The 23878-nt window shown below is 35.5% G+C and overlaps 1 protein-coding gene across 1 annotated transcript in view; it reads left to right on the top strand.

Moving 5' to 3' along the window:
- Nucleotides 1–23878, top strand: part of SMC1 (structural maintenance of chromosomes 1) — a 551991-nt gene that overhangs the window by 322249 nt on the left and 205864 nt on the right. Inside the window, exons 18-19 of the mRNA XM_090412308.1 lie at nucleotides 846–967; nucleotides 12301–12386. Coding sequence (XP_090268434.1) covers nucleotides 846–967; nucleotides 12301–12386 — 208 coding nt within the window. The remainder of the gene's footprint in view (nucleotides 1–845; nucleotides 968–12300; nucleotides 12387–23878) is intronic.

The raw sequence follows: 23878 nt of genomic DNA on the forward strand, positions 1-23878 counted from the left end.
AGGAGAGAAAAGCAATTCAGCTTATAGTCGACTCACTTCACCCTCTTTTTCACAGATGCATTGTTTCAGTTCTGCATCTGTTCTACTGCTACTTCCATGGGCACCGCTCTGCTAAACTGTCTAACATTATTCCTACACCTTGCTTTAACAGACCCAACAGAAGTTAGGCCTGTTAAAACAAGAGCAGCAGCTGTTCAGCATCCCTTTTTTAGTGCAACTACAAATATGCTATTCCTGTTCCTCTTTCCTCTGGAATAGTCTCCTCATTAAGTATTCCGAAACTACAACCTGCACCTCTTCATTGAAAATGTTAGTGAACTTTTTCTGTCCTCACATATAGGTTCTTCTAACTCTCATGCATGGATCAGTATTTTAAAACAAAAAAAAAAATTGTTCTTCGCATAGTCAACCTAGATTTTTTTTTTTTTTTTTTTCAATTCATACTGAGAATGTCTGATACATGGGTGAAAATTTATGCAAATAAACTTTTAAATGTAAGTGTTCTGTTTTATTAATTTTCAATATAAGCATAAATTTTGAATTCATAACAGTTTTTGATGGATTATGCTTATATGATAAGAAAAGGCAGGAAAATGGCCAATATTTTTCCAAGAAGTGAAATTTTTTTTTGTGTTCAAAGATATGAGTATTATTATTATAGAAATATTATTTTTTCTTCAAAATGTGTTTCTTTTAATATGAAGTGTGCTAAAACTTTTCATTTGTACTAAAACATTTCATTTTTCATATATTTTTTGAAAATACAGAATAAATGAAAGCTACATTGTAATAATAGTTATCTTGTTTTTAAACAATTTTTTTTTTTTTTTTTTTGGTGATCTTAGGCAGTACGAAGAAAGAGAACTGCGGGCAACTCAAGAGAGGGATAAATGCCGTTTAGAATTTGAGAATCAGAAAAATCGGATCATTAATCGTCTTGAATATGAACGTTCCAAAGATACCTTAGGTATAAAGGAAATATAAAGTGTATTTTTTGAAAATTATACTAAAATATGTTTATATATTGTTGCCATTATTATTTAATGAGCTAACTCTAAAAAAGAAGCTTCCAAAGAGGATTTTGTATGCCAGTTATAGTTAACTTTATTAAGATAATTAGATTTAAGTCGCCTTCAGAAATTTGGTTAAATAAAATCTTCTCTTAATAGTTTTGCCATCATGATCTTCCTTATATGAAAATGATATTTTCATATATATGGAATTTTTTTATTCATGCAGGGTTTGCCCTCCTAATGAGGGATTAGGAATATACATTTATCGCTGTAAATCTGTTTTTGTTCACGGGGCAGGTTTGCCTATTCTGCGAGATGAAAAACCCGAGTTTCCAGGTGAAAAAAACCTTTTTCCTCCTTATGAGACTGACTAACTCACCTTTAGTCAAAAGAGACCTGATAAAGGTTCCTCATGTTGTAGAGAGGAATCCAACCAAGTGGTCTTTCTGAGTTAGTGAGCTATGGAGGCTCTCTATATATAGAATGAGAGCCTCCTATCTCACTTGGTATCATTCATGTCTTTTAATTGGGAAGATATAGGTTCACATTCTATCCATAACATGCAAAACCTTCATAAGAGCTTTTCAGCCTTAGGTGAGTTAGAGTGTAAATTATACTTGACAAGAAATGTTATTCTAGTTTAAGGTGAGTTAGCCAGTCTCAGACAGATGGATAGATTTTCTGCCTGCAAAACAGGACAGCTGGCCAGAACAGAAGACAACACAAATGTATAGAGTATAGATAGCATTCACCTGATCATAAACAGCAAACAGGCCATACTTGGCTATAACAAGCCAGAAATGTTTTTAGAAAATTTTGAGAAAAGAGCAAAACTAATATAATGGTAATGTGTTTGATGTCAGTTGAAAACAAGGATTAATCATGCTCTAACATAAAAGATGTTCATAAATTTGCATGAAGGGAATATGCAAAATTAAGCAATTTTTTTGTGTTATTGTTAATAGGTGATGTCTTCAGATTTGTTCGGTATATAAGAATATGCAGAAGACATAAAATAGAAAGTAAACACCATTTAATTTTGAGCAAGATAAAAATAATATAATATTGAAAATAATAAATGTGTACAAAACTTTAAAAAAAAAAAAAAAAAGAATCGAAGCTAAGCAGATTTAGAAGTAAACTGCAGACTTGTGTATGTTGGAGAATTGAATGAATGAGCTTAAACTGAAACCAGACTTTAGAGAGTCACTGATAAAATATGAAGAAAACATTGATTACTTCATACAGGGAAGCATATGATAAAGTTGTCTAGGCAGAAAAAAAAAAAAAAATCATGGTGGATTCAGTAATTTCAGAAGGCAATCCTTAAACAGTAGAAATCACATTGAAAGCTCCTTGTAAGTCAGTCTGGCATCATCTGTCCTGATATAGGACAGAGAGAAAAATGTAAAAAAAAAAAAAAAAACTATCTGTAAAGTAATTAAACAAAAGGCATAAGTATATAGAAGATACATATCAAGAAGGTGGCAGAGTATTCTTGAAACTATTGAAAAATGTTAGAAATGGAGGAAAGACAGTATAAAAATACAGATAATAAAGCTGACATAAAAAGAGGATAAGAATAGTTGGATGTCCTGGGATGATTACATTGAAAAATTTTTAAATGAGCTTAGCAATGATAGAACATTGGTAAAAATAAAATATATATCCAAGAGGAATCAGTACATATTCCTGCTGCAAGGGAGGAGGTGCCTTCATCATCATTTCCGTTTATTGGAGGTCTGATGCAGGTGATGCCATGTTTGGTCTCCCAAGCAGCAGCTGCAGCTCTCCCCTCTCCCATGTAGTACGAGTGATTCCTTGAAGGGCATGCTAATCATACGGCAGAGATTCAGAACCTTCTCTTTTCAAGAGTAGTGCAGCAAAGAACTTCTGCAGGCAGTCACTAAGTAGAACATAATATGAGATCTGGTGTTTACAACCTGTAGGGAGGTTGTGCAGAATGTGGAGAGGATATCTCATGAAGACTGGATGCCCTCTCTATGGGTATATGTAAGAATCAATCTCCTCTCACTACATGTTGCTACTCTATTTAATTTCTAAAACAGTAGTTTATCAAAAAAAAAACCTCAAATACAGTGTTGCTGTGTTAAAAAAAAAAAAAAAAAAAGTTCCATCTACAGTTCATATTAATTGTCCAAATTACAGTTACACTGCATGCTTTTGTCACATGGGTAGTACTGATATATTCCATGCTGGAGAATCCAACTCTGTATCTTAAAGCTTATTTGCTTCATTCTGTATCATTCATCTACTATTTATGTTGAAGTTTCTGGAACATAAAACTATGTAGACATTGAAATGTAAATAAATAATCTACTTGCTTAAATTAATTATTTACAGTGAATGTTTCACTATCAGAGGCATTTTAATGCTATTAAAATGTCAGTGAAGTCAAACTAAAATGACTTGGATAACAAGGGCAGTCACATGATAGACAAGACATACTACTTTGGTCAGGAGAAAAGAGCATAAAAATACATCCAGAATTGAGAACCAAAAAGTGGACTATCTTAACACCATAGAGAAAGACCACTCTATAAGGTGGAAGAACATCAGGCTATTTTGCAAATCCTGGTTCAAATTGGAGTTACTGTTCCTGTAAGTGGCATAAGTTCTACAAAACCCCACTAACTGCAACAGAATGGATGATATGGTTTAAAATAAATTTTTGTGCACAACCCTATATGAAGAGCACCACTGTCACCCTCCACGCACGTGACTATGCTTGTTATCCAGGTCATTTTTGTTTGCTTTTCACTAATTGCGTAGTGTTAAATTGCTTCTGATAATGCTATATTAATTATTTACAGAATTAATTATAATTAATTCTGTAAAATGTTGACATGAGTAACAGCAACATCTACAGAAATTTAAACATGGAATCACAACATTCATCTAGTATGTCTTCCACTCTGCCAACTCTATAAATCGCCTCTCTGACTTCTTATCCTCGAAGCTTGATTTCTTTCCAAACAGTGAAATTACTTCTTTGGTGAATTTAATATCTATCCAAAACCTGAACCAGCATCCTTTTTCCAATTTCATTAATTGATCTGGAAGAGAATCCAACATATTTGTTATATACAGTTATTCTAAATCTAATCTGGGATGGAACTTTTCTTAAGACAGATGATCTCTACAGAGGTCACCTACTGTTTTAGTAATTTAGACCATTATCTGGTACAGATTTCATTTCCTGAGAAATGTCCTCTCAACCATTCTTTATCCCTCTGCCCTTTGGCATTACAGTGGCACCAAGTGGGATGGCTTTCGTGGTTTCGTTATTGTTTCCAGATAATTTTCAGATCCAGATACTTGCCATGATTCATTTACAGAAATTATCATGTTGGAATGTAGACACCTTCATTCTCTACCCTATTCAGAATTCCTTCCCAATATCCAAGTCTTGGTTTTCCAGCAAAGCAGTCCAAAGGAAAATCAGCATTTTCAAGTAGCTCAGGAAGAAAACTCTACCTTCATTCTGCATGTTACCTTCATGCAGTTTACATTGAAACCCACAGCAGTTGCAAAATGTTACCACCAAATCCAAACCTGACTTCAAAAAAGTAATCATCCATTGGACACAAATTCTGTAATGTGTGTTTCTGACATTCTCGTCCAAGTGACTCCTGTAACAACAGCTGAACACAAAACTGACTTTCTAACATCATTCATCCCTTCCATCTCCTGTATAAATAAGTGAGCCAAATACCTCCAGCTGTACCACAAACAGGCACCACATATCTTCCTTGATCGTTTTAGAAAGACAGAAGACTTGAATAACATAAGATACCAAAAAATCTTATGTAGATTCCTTCTCTAGCAGTGTATTTGAAAGTGTGCTCTAGAACTAACATGCCCTATATTGTGTCTGCAGTCTTTTATACTTAAAAGGGTCTGTACTTCATCAAATTCCTGATATATACCCTCAGTGGCATATGTACAGGATTATTACAGTAGTACTACATGAAAAAGTTAGATCATTAGTAACTTCCTATCAGCAATTTTCCTCCAAATTAATCTGTTATCTGTTAAGATTTTCAGTATTATCAGATCTTATATTTGTCTTCTAAGGGACGTCCTACTGTGCTAGTTCACCTAGTATTGGTTTTCTTTCTCTGGTCTTTTTCCAGGCATTCTGGCAAAAACACATCTTGCTAATCTTTCCTCTCCCATTCTGCTTGGGTTTGGATCTGAATCTGAAAGTTGGATTGGCCCTAAAGTAGTTTATCAAAGACTTGAGATTTAGAGTTATAGATTAAGTTGTGCAAAAATTAAAGGAGTGACCAGGTGTCAACCATTGCAGTATGAAATTAATAATGATGATATTAGAAAGGAACATTCAAGAATATGTGAGCAGATCTAATCTAAGATAGTATGGACATTTAAACAGAACATAACAGGAAAACAAAATAGGTGTTTGATTCCAGGATAGTAGATGAATGAACAGTATAATATCCATGGAGATGGATGCAGCAGTTTGCATTATCTTGGAAAATTGAAATGTAAAATTGTGACAATATTAGTTAAATGACAGAGAAGAGATTAATTTAGAAGACAAGACAGCTGTCACATTTTTATATTTCAGTTTTTCCAAGGCACTGCAAACTACAGTTATAGTGATGTAAACTTAATTATGTAGTACTCTTATAGTATCTTGTTCAACTCTTGAGGGTATATAATCAGGAAATGATGTTGATAAATATCTGAATGGACCAACATAGTTGCACTTAGAGGTGCCATTCTTTTTAATAGCACAGTTATGTTCATTTTTTTTTAAATTTAATTTATCTTTTCTGAACTGAAAGAAAAATTTTTCTGTATTTCTTTTTCTCTTAAAAATGCAAGCAGTTTTTAATTTGTAAGTAAACACTTTGTATCATGTAATCATTGCCAAGAAATTGTATGTTGAAATTTAAAAAAATCTCATGAATTTACCCAACCTTCATTATAGTAAACACTATTGTAATAAACTTGTTCACTCTATAACCCTATAGATAAAATGCTTGTCTAAGGGAAATTCACTGTAGTCAAGTTTTGAAATTATTTCTTGCATCCCTGGTTAGCTGAGCAGTCATCATATTCACTCTCCAAGCAACAGGTTCTGTATTTGAATCCCACCATGGGTATGTTGTTTATGATTGTCTTAAGGTGGAGATGAATTTCATTTCCTGGTGTGAGACTGCCACTGTGCTTATTGTAGACCTCAAATGGTTTGAAGAAGTTTCGTGTTTAGTCTGTAGAGCAATGTTTCTGGATTGTGGAAAGAAATAAGTAAAATAACAAAAGAAAACAAATAGATAAAATTAATAAAATAGAAAGAAAAATAAAATTAGCCCATCCTTGTACTGGTGTTCTATAGGTTTACTATCTTTCATGGATGAATCGCATTAAAAAAATACAGTTTTATTATCCAGTTATGAAACAAAGACATGAACAAAATTTTTCTATTGTTACACAAAGTAACTTACCTCAGTTATGAGATTGATCTAAATTGCTATATGTTCATTCTTCTTTCACTGCATCTTTTGAGTAATCTTTCCATTTTTCTTCCATTTATGAAAAAGTCTGTTAGAAAGCACAAGTACCAAGTTCTTCTATTTTATGGCATAGCAATGTTTATTGTAAAATTGAGACTTCATGTGATCTGTTCATTAAAAACACTACACTTGACTTGCACTATAACAAATATTTTTACAGTGAATTCACTCGCTATAATAGACTACTGGAAAGTCTGTGACAGAGGCATTGCGACACCATTGCTTTGGTTCCTGATGATTGACTAGTCATAGTTGACTGGCACATAATGTAAACAGTTTATTTATACTCTATATTTTATTTAATGTGATGAAAATGGGTAAACCACACTTGACTCCCTCTATAGTGAATTCACTCACTGTAACAAAGTACCAGCCAAAGCAATATAATTTAATGTGATCAAAATGGATGTATAAGCTGTGCTGACATTAAGTAGGTGTAACAGTAATATAAGTTTTTAAAGAAATGGTGTCATGATGACAAACTATATCTAAAAAAAAAATAAAAAAATCAGCTAACGCCATTTTATTCCCGTATACGGGAGTAGGCGAGGCCATTTAGCCCTATCTAACTTTTGGAGACTGAGTGGGCAGTTCAATCTCCACTGGTACCCAATCAGAGACAGATGGCCCAAGGCTATCACTAATTAAGCGGTACACAGTGAAGAGAGACGGCTCAAATGTGCCGCCATCTCGTGGTTCCTAACCCTAACACAATATATTTAATGTCTGAAATAATGTGGATTCTACGGTCGATTTTCTTGAGTTTACAGGACGAAAAACCCGAGTTTCCGGGAGGAAAAACCTGCTTGCCCCTGCCAGAGATCGACTAACTCGGGAACCGGTCGAAAAAAGGCTTAGAAAAATTTCCTCTAGTCGCCAACTAGACTCGAAACCAAGACTTCCTTCGTGCGGCCAAGCGCGGCAGTGTGCAAACGCCACATCCACTGAGCTACTATATCTTGATTGAAAAAATCAGTTAATCATGTTAACTTATTTTTTAACTTATCTAATTATGCAGTTATGATAATCTAATAATACTAAGCTCTCTGTGTAATAATTAATTCGCAAAAAAAAAAAAAACTATAGCAAATAATAGCAGTAAAATATTGCAGAAACTTCGGGTATTATTATTGATGTAACATCAAAATCATTCACAGAAATCTTTTGAATATTTTACACTCTCTGTCCAGAAAGAAACCAAACTTTTGATACAAAATAAAACACAAGCCAATTATAATTATTCAGATCATTTATTTCAATCAATATACTCTCCCTCAGCTTCGATACAGCGTTTGGCACAGTCAATTAATTCTTTAAATGAGTTTTTTATATCGGTTTTTGGGGATACTGTTGAGGGTCGTAGTTACTGCTGCTTAAATGTTTTCACTGGTGTCATATCGCTTTCCTTTCATCACCAAATGAAGTCAGGGAAGAGAAAGAAGTCGCAGGGTGCTAAATCAGGTGAATATGGCGAGTTATCCAACACACTTGTTTTTTACTCAAAAACTGTCTCACAGTGTTCGAACGATGAGATGGCATTATCGTGCAAAAGTGACCAGCTGCCTGCATCACGATATTCATGTTGTACGCGACGAATTGTCGCTATCAATCGCTTCAAAACTTCGAGATAAAACTCACCATTAACTGTGGCCAGGTGGAACAAATTCTTTGTGGATAATGCCCTTGGAATCGTAGAAACAAATCCCTTCGAGCGGTTTTAATGAGGTCTTTGCGGTGTTCGATTCGATACATTTTTTGGTCGTCAGTCAACTTGTGGGAAACAAATTGCGAATTCAATTTAAGAAGGCCCAAACTCTCAGTCAAAATGTTGTGCACAGTTGATTTTGGAATCCCCAATTCATCTTCAATCAATCTCACAGACGATTTTTTTTGATGAAATCACACGCTTTTTGATTGTTAACTTTGCTCAGTCCAGTTTTTGGACAGCCCGGCTTTTCGTCATCCTCAAGCGGCTTACGACCACTTTGAAATCACTTAAAGTAAACTTGAGTATGGGATAAGCATTCATCGCCATATGCTTTTTGAAGTATTTGATGCGTTTCGGTAAAACTTTTACCAAGTTTAACACAAAAGTCAATTGCAGCTCTCTGTTTGAAGTTCATTTTCTGACCATTCGTCAAAACACTGTCACTCTTGGCACTATAACTTGGCTTCTAATGAAACAAATGTCATAAACAGTTGACACAACTAATGAAGGTTGCCGCTTTCGACAACAAGATACAGCAGGTGGCGCTACTAGTTTCTTCTATTTTCGAAAAGTTCGGTTTCTTTTTGGACAGCGGGTGTAATATTGTATTTCATATTTTTTGCAAAAATCTAGACAAAGGATTGTTGTTTTCATATAATAATCCATATATAAGAGGTTAGATTAGATCAGGAGAGACAACCTCTTTTTTTATATCAGTCTTGCACAGGAGATGTTATAGGACCCTTTGGTTTATTAATTCTGTGAATGAGATGGAATTAAGAGTGAAGGAATTGATTGATAATGAACTTGAAGAGCTTGACATTTTAGCTTTTTGAGAAATTATAAAGAAAGCTGTTTTAGATAATAGTAGCAGACCGAATGAAAGACAAGTAGAACAATCAGACTCAGTGAGTTTTCAGTTGGACTGTAGGTTGGACAGTCATTGCTTGTGTTATAACAGGCTTAGTTGAAAGTAGAGGATTGATTGATGCCATTTCAGTGGAGGAGCATCATGAAACCACCTGTAGAAAAGAAATAGGTCATATATGAGAAAGAGAGGGAGAGAGAGATAATCTCTTTCTGCCTTTTTCACTTTTCAGAGCCATTGATCAATAGCTCTGAAAAGTGAAAAGTGGCAGTAATCTTGAGCAGAAAACTTTTTTGGGAGGCAGAGTGTGTGTGTGTGTGGGGGGGGGGGGGGGGTTCCAAGTGTGACACGACTTGTTTGTGCTTCAAAAGTTAGAGGTAAATGTGAGGTCAAGAAAAGAGATTGGATCTTATCTGGGTATTAACAAAGACAATGAAGGTGAATATTGAGGTTTATTTATTTTTTCTAAGAAAGGAGATAGGACCATATCTCAGTTGTTTTGAAGGTGACTAGATTATCTTTATCTCAGTTAAAAATGGTAAAGGATATTGAAGCTTGTAATGTTTGGGCATTTCAGGATTTGTCAAATGAATAAGAGGAATTTAGTGTACTGTCATCAGCGAAACTATGCCATGGAAGGGATTTGAGACCAGTGAGATAAGTTAATTTAGAGAAGATGTAATGATAAAACATAGGCCTATGACACTCCTATATTTTTGGAGAGGTCTTGAAGAGAGAAGGCCACATAGATATATATCATCATATACCTATTGCATTGTATTACTGTTTTGTCTTCCGTTTATGCAGGTTCTGTATCCTGTTACTGCCTTCAGAGAAACCTAATGTTTTAAAAGGATGGTTAACTATATCTGCATGATCTGATGTCTGTTAGACATTAGATTATGTATTAGAAAACAGCTAAGAGGATGCATTATTAACCTATGTTTTGTGTGTGTATTGGGGGGGGGGGGTTCCTGTAGCTAAATATTGCCAACAAATTTGTATAAGACTAGCAAACCTAGTTGAAAAGACTATAAAAAAAAGATGTTGGAAGTTTATTTTCCACTTGGTTAGACTATAATAAATATAGTTTAATCTTTTATCCAGGTGTATGCAAACAAAGTTTGCGCCTGAAGTATCTTCAGGACTGAGGCAACTCGTAGTAAAGGTGGACCAAACTCTCATCACTCCTTGTCTCAGTATCTCCCATAATGCAATGCACATCTCCTTGCAGACATGTATAATGCTATGCATTAAGGGAAGGGCCACTACCCAGACCGGTTTTGACCTTTATTGAGGTCTTGTCAGTGGGAGACAGACCCAGAATTGGTGATACTAAGGCAGAAACAATGGAGAGGTCATATTTACTTATACGAGTTGCCAAAAGATGTACCACCTTATTATTAAATTATAGAAGATGCTTCCCGGCATACTAAAAGAAGCTTACTCAAATTATACATTGTGTTAAAAGTGTAATGATTTTAAAAGAGTATTAAAATAATATATTTATTTTTTCGTATATTTTTTTCATGTAAAACAGTAACTTGAAAGTATAATTTGGGATATTTTCTCATGTTTTTTAAAAACATTTAAAATATATATATATAGTGTAACTGCTTATGTCATTGGATTTACTGTTCATTTTATTTATTAATATATACATAAATGTCTCCCCATGTTATAATGTATGTCACTTGTAGGTGAAGCTTGTGTATAATATCTAGTGATGTTTATAGTTTTTAGTTAATTTTATATCTAGAGTACAATATTACTTGTGTGTATGTGTGTGTTGTGTGCATATGCAAATGTTTGCAAGTGTACATATGTACATCTAAGGATGAATTTAAGAATAACATGTAAACATTAGACTTTTTTTTTCCAGCATTGTGTGTGTGTGTGCGTGTGTGCGTGTGTGTGTGTGTGTGTGTGTGTGTGTGTGTGTGTGTGTGTGTGTGTGTGTGTGTGTGTGTGTGTGTGTGTGTGTTGAATATAAATAGTACACAGTAACCCCATGAAAATATTACATTACTGTGCATTTAATATGAGGAAATTAGAGAGCTATTCTTGCATTTCTTTTATGTTCAAATCCATGGTATACTGTATATGTGCCGTCATTATAAATGGAGACTATTCTATTAATAATTTATATATATATGTTGCTCCCAACCAAGAAAGGTTATTTGCAAACCTGTAGTACATTTGTACCATGGGTGGGCTAGGGATATATTTTTTTCTATTTTGATCAATTATATATATCTACTCTATAATATAAAATGATAAGCCTTTTTTTGTAATGTTTTTTGTCAAGTTATTTGAAACTCAGGGCTACCCTGAATGTCGAGTCTTCAAAATTCAAGGTCCTGAACTTGGGGGGGGGTGACGTAGGCGCCATGGGGACCCCCCCTTTTCGAGTTTTCAAAATTCAAGTCATCAGAATTCAAGGAGAACTGGTCTACCCGTCCGGAACTCGGGGGGGGGGGGGGTCGTAGGTGTTGGGGATGAGCCCCTAGTGTGTGTGTGTGTGTGTGTGTGTGTAACATAGTCCAGAAATCCTGTTCCAGAGACCAAACATCGAATTCTTTCAAGCCACTTCAGACCTCCAATAAGCAGGGTGATGGTCCCACCCTGGGCAGAGACATTCATCTCCTATCTAAGACAGTCACAAACATCCATGCTCATAGCAGAATGTTTGTGAACCTGCAGTGTGTTGGTTGGTGAGTGAGTATGGTAACCACTCAGCCAACCAGGCTGGCATGGTATGGAAGGTAAAATCAGATGAGAAGAAATTGGCTTAGAAGTTCTTTTACGATGTGACAAGAAGGATGAATGAGGTGACAGAAGCAGACAAAATAGTTCAGTTACTTACTGAGTGATCACTTAGCAGGGGTCTATCATTCAAAAGAAGGATAATGCCATCACAGATGTGACAAGAAGTGATGTCAGAATAGAGGTCGATGAATTGAAAGTACTTAGGGTACCATACAATCTCAGTGCAAATATGGCCATTGATGAGGTGGGATGTTATTATTAATTACTAGAGACCTCAAAGGTCTTTGACTAAATAAATAACTTTAACTCAATAAATAGTTAACTGCTGTTAAATCAAATTAACTTGAAAGAAAAATAATTTAATCAACTGCATTTCAGAAAATGTAAAAAAATGGTCTAAAACAGTGGAAGAAGATGAGAAAGAATTGGAAAAATTAAAAAAAGCGGAGACTACTCAGATGCAGGTAAAGTTTATAAAATATTCTTGTAATTTTTTAATCTTGAGATTTATATCATATTGACACAATGCAGACTTTAGTGTGTGCTTTGCCTTAAATATTTTAGTCACCTGATCATTGCATAATAAGAATGAACAGTGTGTCTTCTCCCTCATATTATTAGTTTTCAGTCAATACTCAATTTAAGAAACTGCCAAAAGTCCTAATCCCAGCATGGTTCTATTCTAAAGAAAATTCACTATTTTAGTAGATGATAGTAGTTTAGTATAGTAAACTATTATAATCCACTATAATAAACTATTTCTTCTGTGAGTTTTTGAGAGAGGGGTTTTCTTACTTGATAGATAGCAAATTTATCAATTATTCTATCAATTTTAAATGGCAGCTAACAGCTGTAAACTGTTCATATGGAATTTGTCATTGCAGAAGATTAAATAAATTAATAGGCTGACAGAATTTTTGACAAGAAAAAATTCTATATACAGTTTATGGCTATTAACTACACATTTAAAAATTACAGAAAGTAGTTCATTGGGCACTGATGTTGGGTTTTTTCTCCTTTGCGTTGAGAAGAAGGTGGTCTGTTAACTAAACCATTGCTGTTACTGTGATGTCTAAATACTAAATACAGATGAAAAGCCAGTTTATCCACTCATTACCAACACTGCTTTATGTGTTGTAACTAGTAATATGATCTTTTCATACAATTTATTCACTATAAAAAATTTAGAAATTGATTTTTAAATACTTTGTAATTGCACTTGCATTTATGTTGTGATGCAGTATATTTAGATTTACAAATTTTCACCCCTCCCTTCCACATGATCAGGTCTATTGTTAGATCTGAAATAGGCAACTTCAATTTTACATGACGTCACCATTCCAGAATCTAACAATCAACAAAAAAAAAATATATATATATATGCATACTTATCTTTTAGCACAGTGTAACTATGTTTTTTCTTGTAACAACATCTTGTATGATAAACTGTGAATTATGTGAATTTAAATTAATGTATCTATATGACTAGCATGAATGTAAGTCAGCAAAAGGGGCAGATATGAGAGAAATCATTAGTGAAATATTATAAATGAAAGAATGCATATTATTCAGCAACATAGGACAAAGATCGCCCTAATACTATAAGAGCAGCGTAAGCACCCGCGGGCATCACATCTAAGAAGACATCGTGACGCATACGTTCCCAGAAACAAGAAGTCCCGTATGTTGATCGGCGAAGTCACCCAGCCTGAGACCAATGGGTGAGACGATAAGAGAAATTCAAACTCGGAAAGGTGGCGCTCTAGGGGAGCGTATAAAACCTGCAACATGGAAGTAAGTCACCCCGTTTTTTCTTGTTCCTGCATTTCTCTTCGTGTGCTCCAAGAGTTCATTGCAGTTCAGCTCTCATTTTTGAGGGCTGACTTACGAAAAGTTCCCGCATGACACCGCACAGAATTCGGCAAGATCAACCGTAGGCCGTCAATGAGAAGGCCATCGACGTAAAACCTTAGCAGAGAGATAGCGCCCAGCTCAGGCGAGCATGTGTAACCCACGTGGCGATAAGATCGAGACAACCAGAGTTGTAACAAAGAAGGAAGGACGGAAGAAAACCAATAAAGAATAGATAAGTACTCTCACTTGTTCTAGCCCCTTTTGAGAATTGACTAACAGTGTTAAGAGAATGCATCTTAAAATTTGTAATGGAAGAAAGAGCGAAGAACTAAGATCTGTGTAAATGACTGCTTTTGAAATGAACTTTAAGAACTTTCAGTTAGATAGAGATTCTATCGTAATTAATCCGAGAGAGATTATTTATGTGCTAAAATGCCTAAATGTCCAATTGAGCTGTAATTAAGAATGTATTATATATTATATGTTGAGTTATTGAATTTGCTAACATTTTGAAGTCAATGCATAATGGTTTTAAGAGTGAGAGAGTGAAAGAATGGTACAAGCTTAAATTAGATTTGATAACTACTTTAACTTGTATGGCATTATATAATGAGTTTAATAAATATTTTGATTCCTTACTTACATGTGTTTCTGATCATGATGACTGACCCTGACCCTTCATAAAACATCGAACCTGTGAGCATGTGTGCGTGCGGGGATACCCCAATTGAAAATAGTAGGGCACGACTGCAAATAAAATAAGCCAGAGAACCCAAGGCTTCTAAGAATTCAATTAACATTATTACTGGCACCTGATATTCTATGATTACCCTAAAGGCTGAGTTTATCTCTAACCTTAAGGCCCAGGCTGGTGCAGATAAAAAAAATAAATTTTGCCTGAGTGACCAGGATAACTCATAGAATTCAGGGAACAGGTAATCTCTGGTGGCCCTTAAAAGGTTAAATTACGTAAGAAAAGGCATAAAAGAAGCGAGACATAATGATAAGACTAAAATTAATGAAAATCACATAACAATGACACAACCGACTTAACAAAGAGGTACATGCGATAGAATTTGGTATAGCGGCTAAAGTAGGAAAGGATAAAGTTAATTATATTGCCTCGGTATATGAATATCAGAGATATATGATGCAACAAACACTATTATTAGTGTTTATGAAAATTTCTCTATTAAGAGACTTAAAATTATCTTAATGAATTTTTAAATCCCTTTCATTTTAAAATTAAATCCCTTTTGATTTTAAACTCAAAGGATAAACTTTCATTTTCAGATGAAATGCCTTTGAATTATGCATACATTTCCTGTAATGTCACCAGTTAAATTTATTTTGCCAAGCTAACATCTGATAGGTTATCTAATTTGTAAATTAGTGACTTGATTTCTTAAAATTGAAATTACAGTTAAATTTAGTGTGCCAGCATGTTCATAATATAATTCTCTCTCATTTTTCATTTTATAGTCTAAATGGCCATTTTTAAGGTTTTCTGATTTTCATTTTTACAGTGGAGAACACAATAAGAAGTTCTTTATTGATATATATGGAAAAGGAAATAATCAAATGAAATAACTTATTTGAATGTTTGGAGTATATTATTTATTTTATTTATCATTCAGCCACCAGAACTCCTTTAAGAATGAAACAAATTTTATTTTTTATGACACTATTATTCAAAGCTTGTAAGTGAGCCAGATTAATGCAGAAGTGGTAGCAATTTTTCTCTCCCCAAAAATCTTGTTCTTTCATCTTGCATACCAGCCAGAAGACGATATACTGTTAACAATCATAATATGCTGGCTTCATGGCCATAAATTGCTTTAGCATAATTCCAACCATTTGTGAGTTAAATGAGGCACTTTGTTATGTAAATAGTAGTAATTAATTCTATTGGATTGTTTGTCCTTTAGAATTATTATTTGTCGGCTGGCCAGTTTGATCAAAATTGTAATATTTTGATTTCCTGAAGCACTTCTAACTGAATTAAATTATCTACATATTTTGGTTTTCTTCTAGGTGTATTTCTTGGCATTGAATATTCTTCCTGTTTTGTTTACCTTTCTTTTCCATTCTGGTCAGATGATGACCCATATCACTTTAAATTCATTCTGCTTTCTAAGTTTTATCATACTGTCATATTTTATAGGGTGCAATCATTCACAGCATCTGTTCTCTCTTCTTATATTCTTATATTCCTTACATCTGTGACAACTTGACTTTGATCAACTGTCTGTTCCAGCTCTCTAATAACAATAAACACTGCACTGTTTATTTTTAACATAGCTTTGGCTAATTGCCTTCAGTTTAGTTTACATTTCTTCATCTGACTTCCTGTCATACTGACTTTTCTAATTCCATTATCTCTTCCCATGTTTATTTGGTCATCTTAACTAAAAAGTATGACTAAATAACTTAAAATGTATAACCTTTTCTTTAGGATCGAGTTAGAATACACTTGATGTTTTCTTTTTTCCTTCTTATTTTCGCTTTTATCTTCAGATTTGCGTACTTGGTATATTGATACCAAATATGCCATGGCATTTATTTAATTTGGCTAAAATTTCTCAGACTTGTAGCAGATATACTTAGGAGGAAATTATCATCTTCATATGTGAACTAAAGTTAATTATCTGGTTTAATACCACTTTCTTCATCTATAACAGTGCAGATATCATACAGCCCTGTCACCCAACTGAATTAATATCAAAATGTTTGCCTCTACAGTCCTCATTTCTGTCTATTAATTTTCAGTTAAGTATATTCCATACAGGTTGGCTTGAACCACTTTCACTTTTTGCTGTATCATTATGTTCAAACACCCTTTCTGAACTTTTTTTGTCATAAAGTAATTTTTCAGACTTGGCATCTCCTATTTGGTTTGAACTATCCAGATAGAAAACTTTGCCTGTTTTCTCTTCACTGTTTCTTAGCCTTAAGTACCGGCATAAATCTTAATTATCTAGTAATGAAATTCCTTTGTAATTGTGACATTCAGTTTTATGCTTGATCCAAAAGGCCCCAGAATTTTAGATTATGTGGCAGAGCTGCAGCAAAACATTTACACTTCCAAATTTCAGCATTTCAAGTAACGTATAATATAAGATATGGTCTACATAAGTTGTAAATCTGCTGATAAAATTAAAGAAATGACAAGAATTTCGGTTCTGCAATTGCGAAACTGAAATTACTGAAAGAAAAAAAAGGCATGTCGTGCGACTTCTGCCGCAACTGGCTACATACTTCCTGCACGAAAGTAGAGGATTCGGTGCTCAAGTTACTTATCGAACTGAACCAGCCTTTTTTCTGTTCGATATGCCTCCCCTCCCTTAAACAGCTGCTAAACATAGGCACATGAGTCGAAGATCTCGAACAACACCTCAGTAACATGATTGATACTCTCTCATCCAAAATCCGAAAGTTGGAAACAAAGCTCAAGATATTCGACGATCAGCTGCCGATCAACAAGTGCATCTGTACCCACTAATGAACTCCGTGATTTAATTGCATCAACAGTATACTCGTCACTCGAGGCTGAAAACAGGAGACTCAATGCTGTTATTTTGAACTTCCCAGAGGAAAACGGTAAATCTCTAAAAGAAGAAGTTAGCAAACTAGCAGGCGAATGCAACTTCGATCCCGGAAACATCATCAAATGTCATCGATTTGGTCCCGTAAACAGAAGAAAGGATGGAATGTACTATCCACATCTCATCAAAGTGATCTGTGATACACCGACAAACACTTCCAAATTAATAACAGCGATAAATAGCAGCTAAAGGAACAGTAGCCCCCAATCGTGTGTACGTGCTCGACCTGACTTTCCCTTTGAACAAAGGGAAAAAAGATGCCAACTCCAAAAACAGCTAGAAGAAAAACACCAGAATGGAGACAACAGCTGGACCATAGACTACAAACAAACCAAAGTAGTGCAAAAACCAAGAGACGCCACTAGTAGCAACCAAGGAGACCAGTATACAGGCACTACATAAGAAACGTGAAGACCCCAGCGGTCAAAGCCATTCCCCACACACCCTTGCATATCCACTACACCAGTGTTTCTCAAACTTCAGATATCCACGTACCCCTTGTTAAATTTTCATTATTACCAAGTATCCCCTAATTAATTAATTAAAAATAAATATCTGTTTTATTTGAATTTATATGTTCATGTAAACAAAAAATATGATTTATTTTTAAATTTTGGTTCTCTGGCGATGTCAGACGAGACACCGTTGTCAATTTGATTTGATCCAGATGCAAAAATGTTTTCTTGTTGCTTATAGCTACTTGTATTTGCTATATTGCTCTCTTTTGGGGGTTTTATAAATCCGATCTTTAACCAATGATCCATACATAAGAATTTGAAAGCTAAAAAAAAATACTGTATTTACTCGAATATAACTCAATTTTTTTCCCAAAATTAAAGCTAAAAAATCGTGTTGAGAGATGTGTGCGGAAATTTTCGGAAACTAAACTTTTCAGGAATAAACTGAAAATGGTGCGACTTACCAAGAAGCTCCTACTTGCTATCACTACTTTTGGCATTGAGAACAGTTTCCTTGTGTACATCGTCAAAGTCATCTACCTAAATTGTGTCATCTTCTTTCCCATAATTTCAAGCAAAAATTACCAGTAATTTACAAGATTTGAGATATGTAGAGCTCCGAAGGACTGAATATGATTAGTGCATTATTAACAAAAGATCGCGCAAACCAAAGACAAATTAGCATTTCAAACAGTTGAGTTGAAATGCTAATTCCCTTCAACCGAATTCCATGATATCTGAAACACATTCACTATATGTCAAGCAAAAACCATATGTTCCAAAGGTAATATATGGTTATGCTTGGCAGTTTCTGTTGGAGAGGGGATGTGATTCATTAGTTGGTGCTGTTTTATCCCGGTTGTCTCTAATTGCACTGTTTGTTGAAAAATATAATGACTCCTTTAATTATGCATAGCCAAAAATTGCCACGTACCCACCTAACGACCTTTCGCATACCCCCCCCCCCCCCGGGGGGGGGGGGGGATACGTGTACCACACTTTGAGAAACACTGCACTACACCAACATCCGTGATCTCAACTCCAACCTTAAAAGTGTTCACTATCATCTGCAGTCAACCAAACCCCATCTACCCTTCTTAACAGAAACACAAATTTCACCTTCCCCCAGCACCATCCATCTCAACCATCTAAACTATTCACTATTTAATTCCTTTTGACCCAAGGGTGGTGTGTGTGTGTGTGTGTGTGTGTGTGTGTGTGTGTGTGTGTGTGTGTGTGTGTGTGTGTGTGTGTGTGTGTGCGCGCGCGTGCATATATCCGCTCTGACATACCCTGCCAGAGAGCACCTAACCTTGAATCACCCAACTTTGACCTTCTTTGGCTAAAAATATCTCTCCCCCCACTCAGTCAAATTCACCTGTTGTCTCTATTGCTCTCCCAATGTCATCAACCACTCCGAGCTCTTTAACTTCCTCTCCTCAAAAGTTGATTTCTTCCAGTCCCACTATCCTAATAGTGAAATCATCCTCACAGGTGATTTTAATGTTCATAACACCAACTGGCTTTCCTCTTCCAGTTGTACAGATCTTGCAGGCAGAGACACCGAAATCTTTGCCATCACCAACGACTTTACACAAATTGTTCAGAGGCTGACCAGAATACTTGATAACCCAAATCACTCCCCAAATACTCTAGACCTCTTCCTCACATAGGATCCTTCCAAATATACAGTGAATGTAGTGCGCCCCCTGGGTAATTCTGAACCACATCCTAGTGCTCATCTCCTACCCAATGCAACAACGCTCACACAGTCACACCTGCACAAGAGTAGTGTGGCATTACAACAGTGCTAAATGGGACAGCCTCCGAGACTACTATGCTTCATTCCCATGGTTGGACTACTGTTTGCAGTCTTTCAATCCTAACATATGCACCAAACACATCACCAAAATAATCCTCACTAGCATGATAACATACATTTCCCACACCACTCTGAACTGTCGCCCTCCTATCCAAACCTTGGTTCTCCAAAAAATGTGCCAAGGCTGTGCGAACAAAAAATCAGGCATACCACAACTGGCTCAAATTAAGAACACCAACCTCCTTCAGTACCTACACTGAAGCCCGAAACAGATGCAAGAAAAGTATCAATGATTCCAAAACAGAATTTGAATGGGCAAAGAGCAGGAAGCTTTCAGCCTATCCTAGCAGCAGCCATGCCTTTTGGTCTCTCGCCAGAGCAATTGGTCACAACTTTTGCTCTACACTACTCCCCCCTGCTATAATACACAAATGGCTCAATTGCAACATCACCCACAGAAAAAGCTAATCTCCTGGCTTCGCACTTTGCCTCCAATGCACACATAATCGACAGTTGCAAATGTCCCCCAGTCATTCCAACTGCCCAACACACAATGCCCCCCCCCCCTCCCGTATCCTTTTGCCAGAAAGAAATCATAAACCTGTTGTCAAAATTAAACACAAAAAACAGCCCCTGGCCCTGATGGCATTCCTCCAGTTGTCCTGAAAGTCTGTGCAGCAGAACTGACTCCTATCCTTTGCCGTCTATACACACTCTCCTACTCCACCGGCATATATCCCAAAGCCTGGAAATTGGCCTATATTCAACCCATTCCAAAAAAGGGTGACAAATCGCTGTCATCTAACTACCGCCCTATCTCACTCACCTCAATCCTATCTAAAGTGATTGAGAAACCATCAATTCTCAACTACTACTGTACCTTGAAGGTACCCAGCTATTAAGTAACCACCAGTATGGATTCCATCGATGCCGATCAACAGGTGACCTGCTGTCATATATCACCAATCTCTGGACATATGCCATGGAAAAATTTGGCAAATCCCAAGTATTCACACTTGATATCTCTAAAGCCTTTGACCGGATCTGGCACAAAGGCTTATTAAGCAAACTCCCATCATTTGGACTGTCTCAGGACTTCAGCAGATGGAATGCCAACTTCCTGTCTGGGCACAGACAGGAAGTTGGCATTCCATAGTAGATGGCTCCCTATCCATGGTAGGGAGCCATGGTGGGAGGATAGGGAGCCATCTACCATGGCATCCCATGGTAGATGGCTCCCTATCCTCCCACTATCCAACATATGCCGGGGTCCTACAAGGTTTAGTTCTCTCACCGACCCTCTTCCTTCTATACATCAATGACCTACTTTAATTGACCTCCAACCCAATACACAGTTTTGCAGATGACAGCACATTGCACTCCTCCCTTTCATTTGATAAACCTCACCCTGTACAACTCACTTCACCCCACAGAACATCAACCACAACTTCCCTTAACGCAGACCTCCAAAACATCCTCCGATGGGGCTCAGCTAACCTTGTCAACTTCAACGCTAGTAAAACCCAATTCTGTCTTATTTCACACAAAAAAGAACCTTTTCCTCCCCAGTATTATTTTCGATACCACTCAAATTCCCAGACAAGATGAAATCTCTCTTCTCGGAATTACCATGACATTAGGCCTCTTCTGGCATAAGCACATCACAACCATTGCATCCTCAGCTTCCAAAAAGCTAGGCTTTCTGTTTCACTCAAGATGCTACTTCACTTCGAAACAACTGTTAACCCTATACAAAATGCAAATCTGCCCAGCTGTCGAATACTGTTCTCACATTTGGAGTTGGCTCCTAAAAGCTACCTCAAAATGCTTGACTCAATACAGAGGAGAGCAATTAGATTGATAAATGATCCATCTCTTACTGACTCACTCCCCCCACTCTCACATAGATGCTTAGTCTCTGCAATTTGTATATTCTACAAATATTTTCATGGAAAATGCTCATCTGAAACAACATCAATAATTCCCCCACTCTCTCTGCTAAACCGATTGGAACACGTACAGCCACCTCCCCACACCCCTTCACAGTACACCTCGAAACCCACAGAACAAGTTTCTTTTCCTCTTTCTTCATCCCTGCTGCTGCTGTACTGTGGAACAATCTTCCCCCTGATTTATTTCCCAAGGAATATAATATACAGGCTTTTAAATCGAATGTTAACAAGTTCCTCCTATCCTATCCTGCTACCATATACGGTACTAAAGTATTATAGGTTGACCAGCCAACCTCTTGTATATGGGCCCAACATAAAAAAAAAAAAGAAAGAAAAAAGAAGAAGACGGTTTGATGTAAAATCAAGTGAAAGACAAGAGTTCACGCTGTCTTCATTGTTATTCATCTTCTGTGCGATTCATGGTGTGAAAGAAAAAATGTTTAACTGGATATCAAATTTGGAAATATTCTTACTCAGGTCTTTATTTTATGCAGATGATATTATACTCTTAAATTAATCTTAATCTAGTATGTCTTCGAGACTAACTTCAGACTGAATAACTGTGGTAACAAGCTTCGTCTAAAAAACTGTGAAAGTAAGGAACCTGCAGAACAAGGAAAACACTTCAGCTCTTTAACTACAACTTTTAGTGATGAAGGCAATTTAAATTTGGTAACATAAACATAAACAAAATTGTCATGATGTGGATCCAGATAAGAAGAGAAAAATTGGCCAAATACTATAAAGTAGTAATATACAGGATAATGTTGAAACCAATTTTAACTTATGAATCAAAGTTGGCTTAGAAATAAAACAAGAAATGTGGAGTGTGATTGGCATTCAGCATCAATACACATTATCCTTTAACAATAATTATTTATTTTAAATTACCATAATTGGAAGATAGATTAGATAGATTAGAAAAATTCATTATTCCTCCCTCTCCCATTTACACAAATGTAATGCAGTCTGGAATACATAGTACAACTACTCCTATATGAATTTTTCATTTCTTCTAATAATTGAATTCACTTGTCTTCGTATTTACTAAAAAAAATCATGTTTTTTTTTGCTTTTTTTTTTTATAAGATTTCAAGTTGCATGTTCAAACTTAAATGCAACTGGGAGTGGACACTCTTCAAGTTTAAGAACTACACTTCAACAAATATCAAGAACTTGTAATTATTTACTTTAATAGACTGAAAGTATATTATAAAACTGTTTTTATAAGATGAAAGTGTATTTTATATGTTGTTTGTCTTATTTCTACAAGGAGAACTTCACGTGTTTAACCAGCACTTTATTAGCAAGTGCACACATGTGGGTATTCAGGAATTGTAACATTTCTGAGAAAGTTAAGAAATGGTAAACAGAGATCATTACATTTATCTGAAGGAGTTTCATTCACTAGAATGACCACCAGAAGATAGATTTCTGAAAGAAGGCCTCTCAGTATTGTTTTTAAGGTAAAACTTATAAAACCACCTTGAGAAAGTTATTTCCTTTAGTAGACTTCTGTTGCTATTCATACTGAGATATGTCATACATAATTTGAATTGGAGATAGAATATTATAATTGTATTGGTTCCTCATATGATTGTACATGTCAAGACAAAGTTCTCTGTCTTGACATGAGTCTTTATGAATATTTTCTGAAGTAGGATAATTTGTGGGAAGACTTATGTGATGTCTGTTGAGATAGCACAATTTTACAGTGTTTTTGAAAGAAGGATGCTAGCTTTGAATCAGAGTAAAGAGTTCTTATTTAAAGTGATTGTGTGTACACATGAATGTAGCAGAAATTTAATTTGTAAACCTTGAAGGATTAACTTTTTTTTTTTCCACTAAGGTATTGAAATTAAACTAAGTGGACAGTTGACAAAATATAAACTATATTTGCAAGAATTTACTCACAGGTTTATTATTATAAAAGAACAAAACCTCTACATGTTTCAGTGTAATCAATAGCAGCTTTCTCGGGAAGATAAACATATTAGAGCACATTGAAATCTGAACACTTCTAACAGTGGTTTTTGAAATGTGTATGACATTAATGAAACATAGATTAGTCACGTCATGACAAATGAACAGATCATTTGTTATGATCTGTTCATTTGCTGTGCAAGGTCTTTAGATAATTATTGGCATAATTAAGATTTGATGGGTTATAAGGATATATTACAGACTTCCAAATGTCATGAAGAATGAAGCCCTGGTTCCTGTTCCAGATATCATGTGATCTTTTATTCTTTAAGGATTCCTTAA

This window comes from Typopeltis vanoorti, chromosome 2 (assembly GCF_054136105.1).
Source record: "Typopeltis vanoorti isolate ZY-2024b chromosome 2, IOZ_Tvanoo_1.0, whole genome shotgun sequence".
NCBI lineage: Eukaryota > Metazoa > Arthropoda > Arachnida > Uropygi > Thelyphonidae > Typopeltis > Typopeltis vanoorti.